At 47.8% G+C, this 16,012-nt stretch overlaps 2 protein-coding genes across 2 annotated transcripts in view; one reads left to right on the top strand and one right to left on the bottom strand.

The window, feature by feature from the left end:
• PEX14 (peroxisomal biogenesis factor 14) overlaps positions 1-962 on the bottom strand; it is a 113,149-nt gene extending 112,187 nt beyond the window's left edge. Inside the window, exon 1 of the mRNA XM_073585021.1 lies at positions 604-962. Coding sequence (XP_073441122.1) covers positions 604-639 — 36 coding nt within the window. The 5' untranslated portion in view covers positions 640-962. The remainder of the gene's footprint in view (positions 1-603) is intronic.
• On the top strand, positions 942-14,583 carry DFFA (DNA fragmentation factor subunit alpha). Its single transcript, XM_073585023.1, has 6 exons — positions 942-1,083; positions 1,342-1,500; positions 10,771-10,916; positions 11,439-11,601; positions 11,693-11,829; positions 12,774-14,583. Exons 1-6 carry the CDS (start codon positions 999-1,001, stop codon positions 13,035-13,037), a joined length of 954 nt encoding a protein of 317 aa, XP_073441124.1. The 5' UTR covers positions 942-998; the 3' UTR covers positions 13,038-14,583.
• The last annotated feature ends 1,429 nt before the right edge of the window (positions 14,584-16,012 follow it).

Genomic DNA, 16,012 nt, shown 5'->3' with positions numbered 1-16,012 from the left:
ACCGATGAGGGCGCTCATTATACAGGGGTAATATAACCGAGGAAGGAGCTCATTATATAGGGCATAATATAACTGAGGAGGGGGCTTACTATACAAGGGGTAATATAACCAAGGAGGGGGCTCACTATACAGGAGGTAATATAACCAAGGAGGGGCTCATTATAGGGCATAATAAAACCACGTAGGGGGCTCATTGTATAGGGGGAAATATAACTGAGGAGGGGGCTCATTATACAGGGGGTAATATATCTGGATAGGGGGTCTCATTCTTTAGGGTGTAATATAACTGAGGAGGAGACTCAGGGGCCCATAACACAGGGGGTGATATAACCGAGGAGGGGGCTCATTATACAGGGGGTGATATAATCGAGGTTGGGGCTCATTATACAGGGACACATTTTACCCGGGGCTGATATAACTGAGGAGGGGGCTCAGGGGCACATTATACAGGTGGTGATATAACAGTGGAGGGGGCTCAGGCTGTGTGTGTTGGGGGGGGTGACAGGTGCCGGCCTCCCTCCATCTTCCCGGGGGCAGCAGTGACAGGAGCCCTGGCCCGGTGACCGCCCCGCCCGCACCCCCCAGGACAGACCCCGCGCTCACCTGCACAGGAGGCTCAGCCTGATCCGAGGAGGCCATTTTCCCAGCCCCGAGCAGCCGAGCGCAGAGTGAACACTATCGCCCTGCCGCGCTCAGTCGGGCCCGAGTAGTCGATCATCGAGTCTCCTGATCCAGTCTCACACTTTATACATCGGATTGTGATTACTACGGATGATTGTTTTCTCTATAATGACTTGCTGTGACTTGTAGTTCTACCCAGGACATTAGCAAATAAAAAAATACCCAAACACACTTAGTCTACAAGTATAATTTCTGTTTGTCGGTGAATGGGTTAACGAATCCCTGGAACTACCACTCCCGTCATGCTTTGTGGCCGGGAATGCGGAAGCGACTGCTAGTAAGGGGGCGGTTTCCTCCGTGAGAACGGCTGTGCAGGCATGAAGCGATTCTTGGTCAGAGTGAAGGGGGCAAAAGAAAAGTACGGGGTCGCGGCCTCCTCCCTGAAGGAGCTAAGTAACAAGGGTGAGAGCGGCCTCTGCCGGAGAACTACAAGCCCCAGCGTGCAACGCCGGTCCCTTCTTAAAGGGGCACATATTTTTGATGTTGCTTGTGTGCTCCTATTCCCTGTTATCTGCTGCAAAACTACAACTCCCAGCATGCTCTGGCAGGTGAGAATGATAGTTTTGCAGCAGTTTGGGGAGGCACAATATATAGGGGGCACGAATGTTAATTTGCAATCTGACTATATTTTGTATTGATCCCCGGCCTTGTCTTTATTAGCCGTGAAACAGCTGAACGTCGACCCCAGTGCCTCGGTCACACTGGTGCTGGCGGATGATGGGACGATCGTAGAGGATAAGGACTACTTCCTCTGCTTGCCTGAAAATACAGAGTTCGTTCTGCTCACCGGAAACCAGAAATGGTCTCCATGCCAGATAGGTATGTGGTGGGCGCTGTAAAGGCGACATCGCCCCTCTAGAAGGTGCAGCGCGGAGAGGAGGCACATGGCGATGTCAGCAATATTCTGACAGGGAGCAGCAGCACAGAGTGTTTCAGGAGGCAAAAGTGCTGCTCTTGTAGGATATAGAGATCTGTAATGGTGAGGAGAGGGCTGCACATGATGTGAAGTGAAAAGCAGGGTCCTCGTGGAGCGCAGAGTATTTCAGGATTAATATACTCATCGATAATGTTATGTAAGCTGTGTATCCAAAGTGTTATTTAATTTTGTTGTTTTGCTATGTAAAAGCTCTCTGAAGGGCGGCCATTGCCCCCGTATAGTAGCGAAGGACTGAAGGAAATGTCGCCACTGGCCCCCCCGTGTAGTAGTGGAGGACTGAAGGAAATGCGGCCACTGCCCCCACCCGTGTAGTAGCGAAGGACTGAAGGAAATGCAGCCACTGCCCCCCGTTTAGTAGCGAAGGACTGAAGGAAATGCAGCCACTGCCTCCCGTGTAGTAACAGAGAAGGACTGAAGGAAATGTCGCCACTGCCCCCACCCGTGTTGTAGTGGAGGACTGAAGGAAGTGCGGCCACTGCCCCCGTGTAGTAGTGGAGGAGTGAAGGAAGTGCGGCCACTACCCCCGTGTAGTAACAGAGAAGGACTGAAGGAAATGTCGCCACTGCCCCCACCCGTGTAGTAGTGGAGGACTGAAGGAAATGCGGCCACTGCCCCCACCCGTGTAGTAGCGAAGAACTGAAGGAAATGCAGCCACTTCCCCCCGTATAGTAGCGAAGGAGTGAAGGAAGTGCGGCCACTACCCCCGTGTAGTAACAGAGAAGGACTGAAGGAAATGTCGCCACTGCCCCCACCCGTGTTGTAGTGGAGGATTGAAGGAAGTGCGGCCACTGCCCCCGTGTAGTAGTGGAGGAGTGAAGGAAGTGCGGCCACTACCCCCGTGTAGTAACAGAGAAGGACTGAAGGAAATGTCGCCACTGCCCCCACCCGTGTTGTAGTGGAGGACTGAAGGAAGTGCGGCCACTGCCCCCGTGTAGTAACGGAGAAGGACTGAAGGAAATGCGGCCACTGCCCCCGTATAGTAGCGAAGGACTGAAGGAAATGCGGCCACTGCCCCCGTATAGTAGCGAAGGACTGAAGGAAATGCGGCCACTGCCCCCGTATAGTAGCGAAGGACTGAAGGAAATGCGGCCACTGCCCCCGTATAGTAGCGAAGGACTGAAGGAAATGCGGCCACTGCCCCCTGTATAGTAGCGAAGGAGTGAAGGAAGTGCGGCCACTGCCCCCCGTGTAGTAACAGAGAAGGACTGAAGGAAATGTCGCCACTGCCCCCACCCGTGTTGTAGTGGAGAACTGAAGGAAGTGCGGCCACTGCCCCCCGTGTAGTAACGGAGAAGGACTGAAGGAAATGCGGCCACTGCCCCCGTATAGTAGCGAAGGACTGAAGGAAATGCAGCCACTGCCTCCCGTGTAGTAACAGAGAAGGACTGAAGGAAATGTCGCCACTGCCCCCACCCGTGTTGTAGTGGAGGACTGAAGGAAGTGTGGCCACTGCCCCCGTGTAGTAGTGGAGGAGTGAAGGAAGTGCGGCCACTACCCCCGTGTAGTAACAGAGAAGGACTGAAGGAAATGTCGCCACTGCCCCCACCCGTGTAGTAGTGGAGGACTGAAGGAAATGCGGCCACTGCTCCCACCCGTGTAGTAGCGAAGAACTGAAGGAAATGCAGCCACTTCCCCCCGTATAGTAGCGAAGGAGTGAAGGAAGTGCGGCCACTACCCCCGTGTAGTAACAGAGAAGGACTGAAGGAAATGTCGCCACTGCCCCCACCCGTGTTGTAGTGGAGGACTGAAGGAAGTGCGGCCACTGCCCCCGTGTAGTAACGGAGAAGGACTGAAGGAAATGCGGCCACTGCCCCCGTATAGTAGCGAAGGACTGAAGGAAATGCGGCCACTGCCCCCGTATAGTAGCGAAGGACTGAAGGAAATGCGGCCACTGCCCCCGTATAGTAGCGAAGGACTGAAGGAAATGCGGCCACTGCCCCCGTATAGTAGCGAAGGACTGAAGGAAATGCGGCCACTGCCCCCTGTATAGTAGCGAAGGAGTGAAGGAAGTGCGGCCACTGCCCCCCGTGTAGTAACAGAGAAGGACTGAAGGAAATGTCGCCACTGCCCCCACCCGTGTTGTAGTGGAGAACTGAAGGAAGTGCGGCCACTGCCCCCCGTGTAGTAACGGAGAAGGACTGAAGGAAATGCGGCCACTGCCCCCGTATAGTAGCGAAGGACTGAAGGAAATGCGGCCACTGCCCCCCGTATAGTAGTGAAGGAAATGCGGCCACTGCCCCCCGTATAGTAGCGAAGGAGTGAAGGAAGTGCGGCCACTGCCCCCTGTGTAGTAACGGAGAAGGACTGAAGGAAATGCGGCCACTGCCCCCATATAGTAGCGAAGGACTGAAGGAAGTGCGGCCGCTGCCCCCATGTAGTAGTGGAGGCCCTAAGGAAATGCGGCCACTGCCCCCCCGTGTTGTAGTGGAGGACTGAAGGAAATGCGGCCACCGCCCCCCGCCCGTGTTGTAGTGGAGGACTGAAGGAAATGCGGCCACCGCCCCCCGCCCGTGTTGTAGTGGAGGACTGAAGGAAATGCGGCCACCGCCCCCCGCCCGTGTTGTAGTGGAGGACTGAAGGAAATGCGGCCACCGCCCCCCGCCCGTGTTGTAGTGGAGGACTGAAGGAAATGCGGCCACCGCCCCCCGTCCGTGTTGTAGTGGAGGACTGAAGGAAGTGCGGCCACTGCCCCCAGCCCGTGTAGTAGATGAGAAGGACTGAAGGAAATGCCTCCATAAAAAAGTGTCTCTTGCACCCAGCTGTATTTCATGTTGTTCTATACTGTTTTTCTCCTCTTGTTCGTGGCATATATTTTTTTTATTGTGATTAAAACAAAATGCTGTTCTTTACCACAATTTGGTGAAAGTTGTGGTGAAAAATGCAGATGACTAATTAAGGATAAATAACAACATAAAAATCAATGTCAGAAGCAGGTGGGGGGGCTGCATGGCGCGCCGCTGCGGGAGGGGATGCTGCACGGCGCGCCACTGTAGGAAGGTTGCACCCTACAGTGCACTGTCATAGAAACACCTGCTCTATGAGGAGAGCAGACATACTGAAGTCCTCCTGGCATCTCTGCTACTAGCCGGGCAGTGGCCAGCACAGCAAAATAAAGTTTCTCAACATCTTCAAGATCTTTCATGGCTCAGTGGTTATTCTTGTTATACATGCTCTGGCCTAATTCTTTTTACACTTGTTACCCCTTTATAAAACACTTGTGAAGCAATATCTAAAATATGGGATCCAGTTTTGGGCTCCACATTTAAAAAAAGGATATTCAGAAGTTAGTCGGTGCAAAGGTGCCTACTAGATTATCACTAGATTATTACATGGGATGGAGGCCTCTCATATGAGGAAAAGTTGGTCTTATTTAGCCTAGAAAAAAGCAGTCTCAGATTTATATGTATAAATACATGGGCAGTCAGTACAGCGGATGTGCACATGACTTACTCCTTCCAATGACCATACCAAGGACCAGGGGGCACCTAAATAGGAAAGGGTTCTTTCCAGTTAGAGCAGTCAGAATGTGATGCCGACCACAGAGGTAGTAATGTCCGACACTATAACAGCTTGTGAAAAAGGGCCGGATGATTTCCTCAGTACACATAACATTGCTGGTCATAGTTAAATTAGTGACAAAATGTGTAATTGGTGGAGAAAGGTTGAACGTGATGGACCGTGGTCTTTTTTTCAACCTATGTAACACAAAAGTATCCAGAGCAGAGCTCCACCCATTCCTGACTGATACATTGCTATAAACTATGAAGAGGATAGAGGTGAGTGTTGCTCCTGGATCATTCTGCAGATTGGATACAATAGTGACGAACCTTCACCTGTGAGCAGCATTGGGCCTGGTCCGGAGTTTGCCTCCTGGATTTTGGGGACATCATATTTTTCCATCTTGATGAGGTGTTTGTTTTATAGGTTTGATATTTATGTATCTTAGAATCAGGACACATTGGGACAGGATAATGGGGTCGGCTTTCTTCAGTTTTGGTTACAGTCTAATCCAATGGTAAGAGGGTGTAGGAAGCATCCGGTGTAGTAAAGGGGACCTGACATGGAGCGCGTCATCAGACTCTGAGCCCCTTATTGTACCTAGGCATTGCTGCAGCTTGTGTAAAAGTGATGTTTAATTCTGGGACGCCGTCCACCTGCCCCCAGCGCCATGATTCTCCTCCATTCTGTGCTGCCTGCACACAGTGACTCCGCAGAAACCTGACTGCTTCCATTCACTGACAACAAGCCGAAATCTTGAAAATGATGAAGTGGTAAAAAACAAACTGTATTAGAAAGGACTTTTTTTATTTATACAGTTTGGAATGTTTTGTCACAATAATATTGGAGATCTATCTGTCTTCCTTTCTTTCATAGTTGTGATCTCTCCCCCCCCCCCCCCCCCCCACATGTCATCACTATTCACAAGGATAGGGAATAGCCGAGTAGCCGCTGTGTGTGCACTCCCTGGATTGGTGGGCGTTAGTGCTGAGTGAGTATACTCGTTGCTCTGATCTCCTCGAGCATGTTTGGGTGATCTCCGAGTATTTTGGTTTGCTCGGAGATTTAGGCTTTGTGCCCACGTTGCAGAAATGCTGCGGAATTGTCCGCAGCATTTCCGCATCTCTCCGCCACTGGTAAAACGCATACGGAATTCACATGCGTTTTCCCTCAAAACATAAGTGTTTTGCCAGCGGTTTTACAGTGGGGAAAAAAAGTATTTAGTCAGTCAGCAATAGTGCAAGTTCCACCACTTAAAAAGATGAGAGGCGTCTGTAATTTACATCATAGGTAGACCTCAACTATGGGAGACAAACTGAGAAAAAAAAAATCCAGAAAATCACATTGTCTGTTTTTTTTTCATTTTATTTGCATATTATGGTGGAAAATAAGTATTTGGTCAGAAACAAAATTTCATCTCAATACTTTGTGATATATCCTTTGTTGGCAATGACAGAGGTCAAACGTTTTCTGTAAGTCTTCACAAGGTTGCCACACACTGTTGTTGGTATGTTGGCCCATTCCTCCATGCAGATCTCCTCTAGAGCAGTGATGTTTTTGGCTTTTCGCTTGGCAACACGGACTTTCAACTCCCTCCAAAGGTTTTCTATAGGGTTGAGATCTGGAGACTGGCTAGGCCACTCCAGGACCTTGAAATGCTTCTTACGAAGCCACTCCTTCGTTGCCCTGGCGGTGTGCTTTGGATCATTGTCATGTTGAAAGACCCAGCCACGTTTCATCATCAATGCCCTTGCTGATGGAAGGAGGTTTGCACTCAAAATCTCACGATACATGGCCCCATTCATTCTTTCATGTACCCGGATCAGTTGTCCTGGCCCCTTTGCAGAGAAACAGCCCCAAAGCATGATGTTTCCACCACCATGCTTTACAGTAGGTATGGTGTTTGATGGATGCAACTCAGTATTCTTTTTCCTCCAAACACGACAAGTTGTGTTTCTAAAAAAACAGTTCCAGTTTGGTTTCATCAGACCATAGGACATTCTCCCAAAACTCCTCTGGATCATCCAAATGCTCTCTAGCAAACTTCAGACGGGCCCGGACATGTACAGGCTTAAGCAGTGGGACACATCTGGCACTGCAGGATCTGAGTCCATGGTGGCGTAGTGTGTTACTTATGGTAGGCCTTGTTACATTGGTCCCAGCTCTCTGCAGTTCATTCACTAGGTCCCCCCGCGTGGTTCTGGGATTTTTGCTCACCGTTCTTGTGATCATTCTGACCCCACGGGGTGGGATTTTGCGTGGAGCACCAGATCGAGGGAGATTCAGTGGTCTTGTATATCTTCCATTTTCTAATTATTGCTCCCACAGTTGATTTCTTCACTCCAAGCTGGTTGGCTATTGCAGATTCAGTCTTCCCAGCCTGGTGCAGGGCTACAATTTTGTTTCTGGTGTCCTTTGACAGCTCTTTGGTCTTCACCATAGTGGAGTTTGGAGTCAGACTGTTTGAGGGTGTGCACAGGTGTCTTTTTATACTGATAACAAGTTTAAACAGGTGCCATTACTACAGGTAATGAGTGGAGGAAAGAGGAGACTCTTAAAGAAGAAGTTACAGGTCTGTGAGAGCCAGAAATCTTGATTGCTTGTTTCTGACCAAATACTTATTTTCCACCATAATATGCAAATAAAATGAAAACAAAACAGACAATGTGATTTTCTGGATTTTTTTTTTCTCAGTTTGTCTCCCATAGTTGAGGTCTACCTATGATGTAAATTACAGACGCCTCTCATCTTTTTAAGTGGTAGAACTTGCACTATTGCTGACTGACTAAATACTTTTTTTCCCCACTGTAGCTTGCAGAATGCTAGCACTTTCCAAGCGATTTGAAGCATTGCTTGGAAAAGTGATGGACAGGTTGGTCACACTCGTCAAGCTTAGTGCCTGCCAAGTGTGACCAACTTTTTACTATAGATGCTGCCTATGCGGCATCAGTAGTAAAAGATAGAATGTAAAAAATAATACCGTAATAAAAAATAGGGATATACTCACCTCCTGTTGGCCCCCGATCTCCTCAGCGGCGATCCCAGTCCTCAACAGCGCTGCCGGCAAGTTCTGTTCCCAGGCGTGCTTTGCGAGAATGACCTCTGATAAGCAGCTGTCGTGACTGCTACGTCATCAGAGGTCATTCCCGCAAAGCACGCCTGGGAACGGAACTTGCCGGCAGCTCCGCTGAGGACTCCGGGGGCCATCAGAAGGTGAGTATATCCCTATTTTTTTTATTTTAATTCTATTTTTTACAGGGATATGGTACCCAGGGCCTGGAGGACAGTCTCCTCTCCTCCAGACCCTGGTTACCATCCGCACATGAAGCACTCACTTTACGCATGGTGGGCATAGCCACATGCGTAAAGTGAGCGTTTCAATGCAATCCTATGGGTGCAGAATCGCCCTGATTCCGCAAAATTAATGGACATGCTGTGGATTTTTCCACCATGCGATTCCACAGCGTAAAAATCCGCAGCATTGGCACAGCAACTGCGGAATCCCATAGTAATGCGTGGCATGCATTTTCCCTAGCGTTTTTAAGCGTTTCTGCTGCGGCGGAAACGCTTAAACGCAATGTGGGCACACAGCCTTAGTGTTTGTCGACACAGCTGTATAATTTGCGACTTGTAGACAGGCTGAATACATGTGGAGTTTTCCTAATAAACAGGCATTCCTCACATGTATTCAGCCTGTCCAGCAGCCACAAATCATGCAGCACCTTCGACAGAAACTAAATCTCCGAGCACGCCAAAATACTCGGAGGACACCCGAGCATGCTCGGAAAATACCAGAGCAACGAGTATACCCGCTCATCACTAGTGGGAGTCTCACAGGTTGGACCTCCCCCCGCTGATAATAAAATTAAGGGTATGTGCACACGCTGCGGAATGCTCTGTGGATTTTTCTGCGTGGATTTATTAAAATCCACAGGTAAATCTGCAGGTCAGAAGCCCTGCGGTTTATCATCTGTGGAGGAGATGGCAAACCGCAGCGGAATCCGCAGAAAAGAGTTTACATGTCAATTCTTTCTGCAGGTTTCAAACTGCACGGAAAAATCCATACCGTCTGCACTGCGGTTTTCGTTTGCCATATGTTATAATGGTACTGTACACAGCAGCAAAAACTGCTGCGGATCCACAGCGTGTGCACACACCCTAAAAGGCCTCTTTTTAAGCTTTTTTGCAAAAGAAAAAAACAAGTTTGCAAGTTAAACCCTCAGGTGCATTGAGCGTACCAGAATGTGTGTGATCAGTGCCTCTTATTAGCGCAGTGGTTCTGTGTGTGATCGGTGCCTCTTATTAGCGCAGCGGTTCTGTGTGTGATCGGTGCCTCTTCTTATTAGCGCAGCGGTTGTGTGTGTGATCGGTGCCTCTTCTTATTAGCGCAGCGGTTCTGTGTGTGATCGGTGCCTCTTATTAGCACAGCGGTTCTGTGTGTGATCGGTGCCTCTTCTTATTAGCGCAGCGGTTCTGTGTGTGTGATCGGTGCCTCTTATTAGCGCAGCGGTTCTGTGTGTGTGATCGGTGCCTCTTATTAGCGCAGCGGTTCTGTGTGTGTGATCGGTGCCTCTTCTTATTAGCGCAGCCGTTCTGTGTGTGTGATCGGTGCCTCTTCTTATTAGCGCAGCCGTTCTGTGTGTGTGATCGGTGCCTCTTATTAGCGCAGCGGTTCTGTGTGTGTGATCGGTGCCTCTTCTTATTAGCGCAGCGGTTCTGTGTGTGTGATCGGTGCCTCTTCTTATTAGCGCAGCGGTTCTGTGTGTGTGATCGGTGCCTCTTATTAGCGCAGTGGTTCTGTGTGTGATCGGTGCCTCTTCTTATTAGCGCAGCGGTTCTGTGTGTGATCGGTGCCTCTTCTTATTAGCGCAGCGGTTCTGTGTGTGATCGGTGCCTCTTCTTATTAGCGCAGCGGTTCTGTGTGTGATCGGTGCCTCTTCTTATTAGCGCAGCGGTTCTGTGTGTGATCGGTGCCTCTTCTTATTAGCGCAGCGGTTCTGTGTGTGATCGGTGCCTCTTCTTATTAGCGCAGCGGTTCTGTGTGTGATCGGTGCCTCTTCTTATTAGCGCAGCGGTTCTGTGTGTGATCGGTGCCTCTTCTTATTAGCGCAGCGGTTCTGTGTGTGATCGGTGCCTCTTCTTATTAGCGCAGCGGTTCTGTGTGTGATCGGTGCCTCTTATTAGCGCAGCGGTTCTGTGTGTGATCGGTGCCTCTTATTAGCGCAGCGGTTCTGTGTGTGATCGGTGCCTCTTATTAGCGCAGCGGTTCTGTGTGTGATCGGTGCCTCTTCTTATTAGCGCAGCGGTTCTGTGTGTGATCGGTGCCTCTTATTAGCGCAGCGGTTCTGTGTGTGATCGGTGCCTCTTATTAGCGCAGCGGTTCTGTGTCCGATCGTTGCCTCTTATTAGCGCAGCGGTTCTGTGTGTGATCGGTGCCTCTTCTTATTAGCGCAGCGGTTCTGTGTCCGATCGTGCCTCTTATTAGCGCAACGGTTCTGTGTGTGATCGGTGCCTCTTATTAGCGCAGCGGTTCTGTGTGTGATCGGTGCCTCTTATTAGCGCAGCGGTTCTGTGTGTGATCGGTGCCTCTTATTAGCGTAGTAGGTCCCTCGCGAGGGGCACCGAGCACCCACCATCCTGATGCTTTCTCTTAGATGGCGGCACCATGTGGATGGCTCAGGAGTCAGAAGAGTTGGATGATGTGGACAGTAGTAATGAGCGCCCGCAGTGGAAATTATTGGCTGCACAACTGAATCAAAACCTGGCCAACATCGTTCTGTTTTCAGACTCTGACTATCAGGTAAGGTTCTTCTGCCTCTGACGCCGCCATCGCATCAAGGAACATTGTTAATTTTCGTTATATTTGTTGTTTCCTTTTCAGTCTGATACGTGTCTCTGAATTGTAGCTGTGGCTGACTGTTCATTTTGTAATCCCGTGTAGCTGTAGGTGTCTTCTAATTACAAGAGCAGAGAGGAATTATCAGTAATCAATATGAGAACAGTGGGAGTTGTACTCCCAGTACCGGACTGAACCATTTGGGGAAGCAACAACAAGTGTTTATTGTTTGATGCAGACTTCACCCTTGCAATGCATAGATAAAGTCTGCATCAATTCCACAGTAAAACTTCATTGTTAGGCAAGGGCACTGCAAAAATAAGCAACTAATTTGCAGCCCCGTGTGCAGATGCTGTAAATAATCCTGGTGCTACCACTAGGGGGATGTCAGCACATATGGATCCAATGCTTTCATTATGCTCCCCCTAGTGGTGTTCGCAGGCAGCCAGAAATCTAATGTCAAATATTTCTCTCTCCCTCTTTTAGGCTCTTATCGATGTTCAGACTGAGGAGCTTTGTAAGGAGATGGCAATACCGGACAGGCAGGCAGCAATGCTGCAGGACACTCTGCAGAACCTGCTGGACCGCAGGGCAGAAGAGCGGGAGTCTAAGGAACTGCTGCAGCTTTATTTAAAGGCTGTGAATAAAGGTTCAGGCAGCGATATAAAGGAACCAGACTTTTGTTTTTTAAAGTTTGTTCCTATCAAACTATATTAATAAATGTTCTATTCTTATCTCAGAGAAAGCCAATGTGGATGACACTGATTCCAAGGCGCCTGCACTGGAAGAACTGAAGACCCAGCTCCCGAGCCACGTGATCAAGGTACTGAAGGAGAAGACGTCACCACAACTCAGCTTATCCAATCAGCAGCTGGAAGTGAGTACTGAGATCGCTTTACCAGGTGACACTTTTGGCGCAACATCACCAGACTTCCAAAAGAACCAATTTGTGCATATAATCTCTAAAATGTATAAACTTTATTGCATTCAACAATTTAGTAACAATGTAGGGTCAACAGAGTAACACAATGGTGGGCTTCATAGTGCAAGATTCTGGCATGTCTAAACAGATGGTATGGTGGGTCTTATATGCAAGGAAATAACATAACTTACATATCCAATAGACCGGTGTGGTATGTGGTGCTGGTGCCCCAATGTACGTTTCACCCTTGCTTCATCAGGGGGCTTTATTTTGGCAGCTCCTAAAGAGTTTGTCCAGGATATTAATGCCCCCTCTGTAGGACTGGCCATCAGTATCTGAATGATAGAGGTCCAGCACCCACCACCCTCACTGATCAGCTGTTTGCAGGTCCCATGGTAGCCGGATGTACATGTATCAGGAACATAACGGCTACATATATTGACCATTCTTCAGCTCAGATTCTATTGAAGTGAGTGGGAGCTGAACTGTAGTACCCAGTAATGTTTGCTGCTGTGATATTTCGGCTCTACCTTTTTGCTTAGGATAAGTGGGGTCTCGGAATTGAACGTTGACCGATCGTATAGACACTGCATATTCTAGAGTTATGCCATCACTTTATAAGATGGGAATACCCCTCTTAATTATGTGATAGCTCAATTGAGGAATGAAGAAAAGTTGAATAGTACATTTAGAAGTTGAACGGCGGCATACCTTCCATTCAGAAATTGGGTGGGAGCCGCGATGGTGGCTCTATTGTATTACGTTACCCTGCCATGCTGAGAGTTGTAGTTGTGCGTTTATTGGAGAGTACAGTTACTTGACAGACGGGAGCTGTTCCTGCATTGCGTAAAATCCCTGCTGTCATTATAATGTCTGCAATTTTGCCTCCATGTTTCCAGGATGTGCAGAAACAGAATCTTGATGCTTTGTCTACGGACTTAAACTGGGATACAAAACGCGCACGCCGACTGCAGTATGAATGCGGAGAAGAGCTAACTAAGCGCTACGAGCAAGTGCACTACATGAACTCCTTGTCAAGTGTATCGCAGCACAACAAACACAAGGCAGAGTCCATGAAGAGGGGGTGCCAAGAAGCCCCCGCAGAGACAGAACCCCCCAAAGTGCTCTGTTCTGTGACCGCACACTGCAGCTCATCACCTTAAATCATGTCTGTCGGGTCACTGCGGGGCAGAACCGTCTCACAGGTGTCCCCTGGTCAGATGGAGGAAATAAGAAGGTGTAATATAATATAACCCAATTTCTTATAATGGAGAGGACTCGTATGTATCCCCTTACTCAGGACTGCAGCGAAAGCATAGATGACACAATATAACACAATTACTCTAGTACAGAGTGCCGCAAGTCCCCGGAAAAGTGCTGTAGCCTGAAACGTTTACGTAGCAGACTATCAGCACCTAGCATTGTAGAATACGAAATAAGCGGGAAACGTACTAAAAATACTCCAAAGTAACATATAAAGCATGAAATGCAGATGATGTGAAAAATCTTTGGAACTGCTGCAAACTGCACTGCCGCCTAAGGGTAGCTATTCCTATAGGATGCGCTCTTAGCACCAATAGTTTCCTCGGAGGAACGCATTGACCACCTTCTGCAATTTTCATTATCTGCATTTCTATGACTTTTAGGAAACTTTTGAGTGTTTCTATTACTTAATGTGCCTTGTGTTTTACATATCCGGGTACGGTTTTGCATGCATTCTGCTAACATGGGCCTCTCTATACTGCATGCGCCACATATGCTCTGTGTCTCCTCCTGAGAAAGGCCTCACCGTTAGTTCTTGGATCGTGGTGAGCCTCGCCATAAACTTTTGGTTATCTTCTATTACCCCTGCTCCGAATGCCATCCGACCATGAGATACACCGGCCACCGTGGATGGAGAGGATGGCGATATGGTCACTGCCTCTTTTCTGATTATGTCAGTCTCAATAAGAATTTCGCACTATTTGCACTTTTTCTTACATTTTTTTTGGCCTGAACGTCTTAGGTTTTTTTTTTCTCTTAAGTGCATCACGAGCCGAAAAGGCAAAAATTTGCCCCGGGTAGAAGAAAAATATAAAATCATGTGTAAAGTATGAAAAATAAAGGCTGGGTGAGACACGCCCTGGTTAGACAACATATCATCGCGTCGGAGGGTGAGACGTTGCTCCAGCTGCGGAGTTCATCTTATATGAACTTTTAGGATTTACGTCAGAAAACCACATTATGGTGCAAGTTAATGCAAAATCTTGTGACTTTTTGCCCCTTTTGCACCAACCAGTGGATAAGGGCAAAAAGATGAAAACCTAGGGCTGTTAATGATGTTACTTTCTGACTCAGGGGCCACCTTAACCAAGGGGGCTTATAGATCCAAGACTGGAGTCTAAACTCTTGATAAAGTCTTCTCATCTCTTCCTACAGCTTTGATAAGTCTTTTTCCAGTGGCCATTACAAATCATTGGTGAAAGGAAAGAAAAAAAAGGGATCTTTCCTGTAGAGAACTGCTGAAGCGATGATGCCATCGGCAGCTGTGATATCCTCACTAATCTGGTGTACAATAATTATTATTCCAGGGAGTTAAAATGCGAATGCTGTGCTTGGTGACCCTGCAGGTATTTCTATGTCTTCAGTATTATTTTGTGTGATTGCATTGGTATTTTACAGGTGGATATAACTGGGGTCTTCATCTTGGAATAAACTTATTTGGTTTTCTATCGGCTTTTTAGAATTTGTACTAGCAAATAATAAAAACAGCATAATTGCTAATTACATACAAATGCAGTAAAAGTGTACCTAAACTTATTTCTTTTGCACCCAACAAAGACTTTTTTTTAAGTTTTTTTTTTTGTTTTTTTTTTCCCTCAGTACTTTAGATGATCGTCAATTATGTCATTGAAAACTACAATTCACCCTGCAAATAAAGAAGCTCTCACTTAGTCATAAGTAATAGTGCATGGAAATAACATAGGGTGCTTGGTTATTTTGATCAAAAAAGTGTAAAACCATCCCGCCGCGACAAGGTCTACCCAATTGGGACGGCCTATCCTGTGTCTAGTATCAAAACCTTTCCTTGTCAGACGACTTCAACATGGATAAGGGCAGAGCGGGACCCAGGTCCGACTGTTCTGACTCAAAAAGGGTCTGTATAGAGAACAAAAAAAAACAGGAAAACCAAAGAAATGAGCCGTAATGTACAGTTATGGCCAAAAGTTTTGAGAATGACACAAATATTATATTTTCACATGATCTGCTGGCCTCTGGTTTTTATGTGTGTTTGTCAGATGTTTTTATCACATACAGAAATATAATTGCAATCATATTATGAGTAGCAAAAGGTTATATTGACAGAATGAGTTAATGCAGCAAGTCAATATTTGCAGTGTTGACCCTTCTTCTTCAGGACCTCAGCAATTCTCCCTGGCATGCTCTCAATCAACTTCTGGATCAAATCCTGACTGATAGCAGTCCATTCTTGCAAAATCAATGCTTTTATTTTGACTGAATTTGAAGGTTTTTGTTTGTCCACCCGTCTCTTGATGATTGACCACACGTTCTCAATGGGATTAAGATCTGGGGAGTTTCCAGGCCATGGTCCCAAAATCTCTATGTTTTGTTCCCTGAGCCATTTAGTTCTCACCTTTGCTTTATGGCAAGGTGCTCCATCATGTTGAAAAAGGCATTATTGATCGCCAAACTGCTCTTGGACGGTTGGGAGAAGTTGCTCTTGGAGGACATTCTGGTACCATTCTTTATTCATGGCTGTGTTTTTAGGCAAGACTGAGAGCCCATTCCCTTGGCTGAGAAGCAACCCCACACATGAATGGTTTCAGGATGCTTGACAGTAGGCATGAGACAAGACTGGTGGTAGCGCTCACCTGGTCTTCTCCGAATAAGCCGTTTTCCAGATGTCCCAAACAATCGAAAAGGGGATTCATCAGAGAAAATGACTTTACCCCAGTCCTCAGCAGTCCACTCCCTTTACCTCTTGCAGAATATCAGTCTGTCCATGATGTTTTTCCTGGAGAGAAGTGGCTTCTTTGCTGCCCTCCTTGAGACCAGGCCTAGCTCCAAGAGTCTCCGCCTCACAGTGCGTGCAGATGCACTCACACCTGCCTGCTGCCATTCCTGAGCAAGCTCTGCA

The sequence above is a fragment of the Dendrobates tinctorius genome, unplaced genomic scaffold (assembly GCF_039654945.1).
Source record: "Dendrobates tinctorius isolate UK_male_01 unplaced genomic scaffold, ASM3965494v1 ptg000086l, whole genome shotgun sequence".
NCBI classification, from domain to species: domain Eukaryota; kingdom Metazoa; phylum Chordata; class Amphibia; order Anura; family Dendrobatidae; genus Dendrobates; species Dendrobates tinctorius.
The sequence above is the reverse complement of the archived record's forward strand: the minus strand, read 5'-3'. Positions and strand labels throughout refer to the sequence as shown.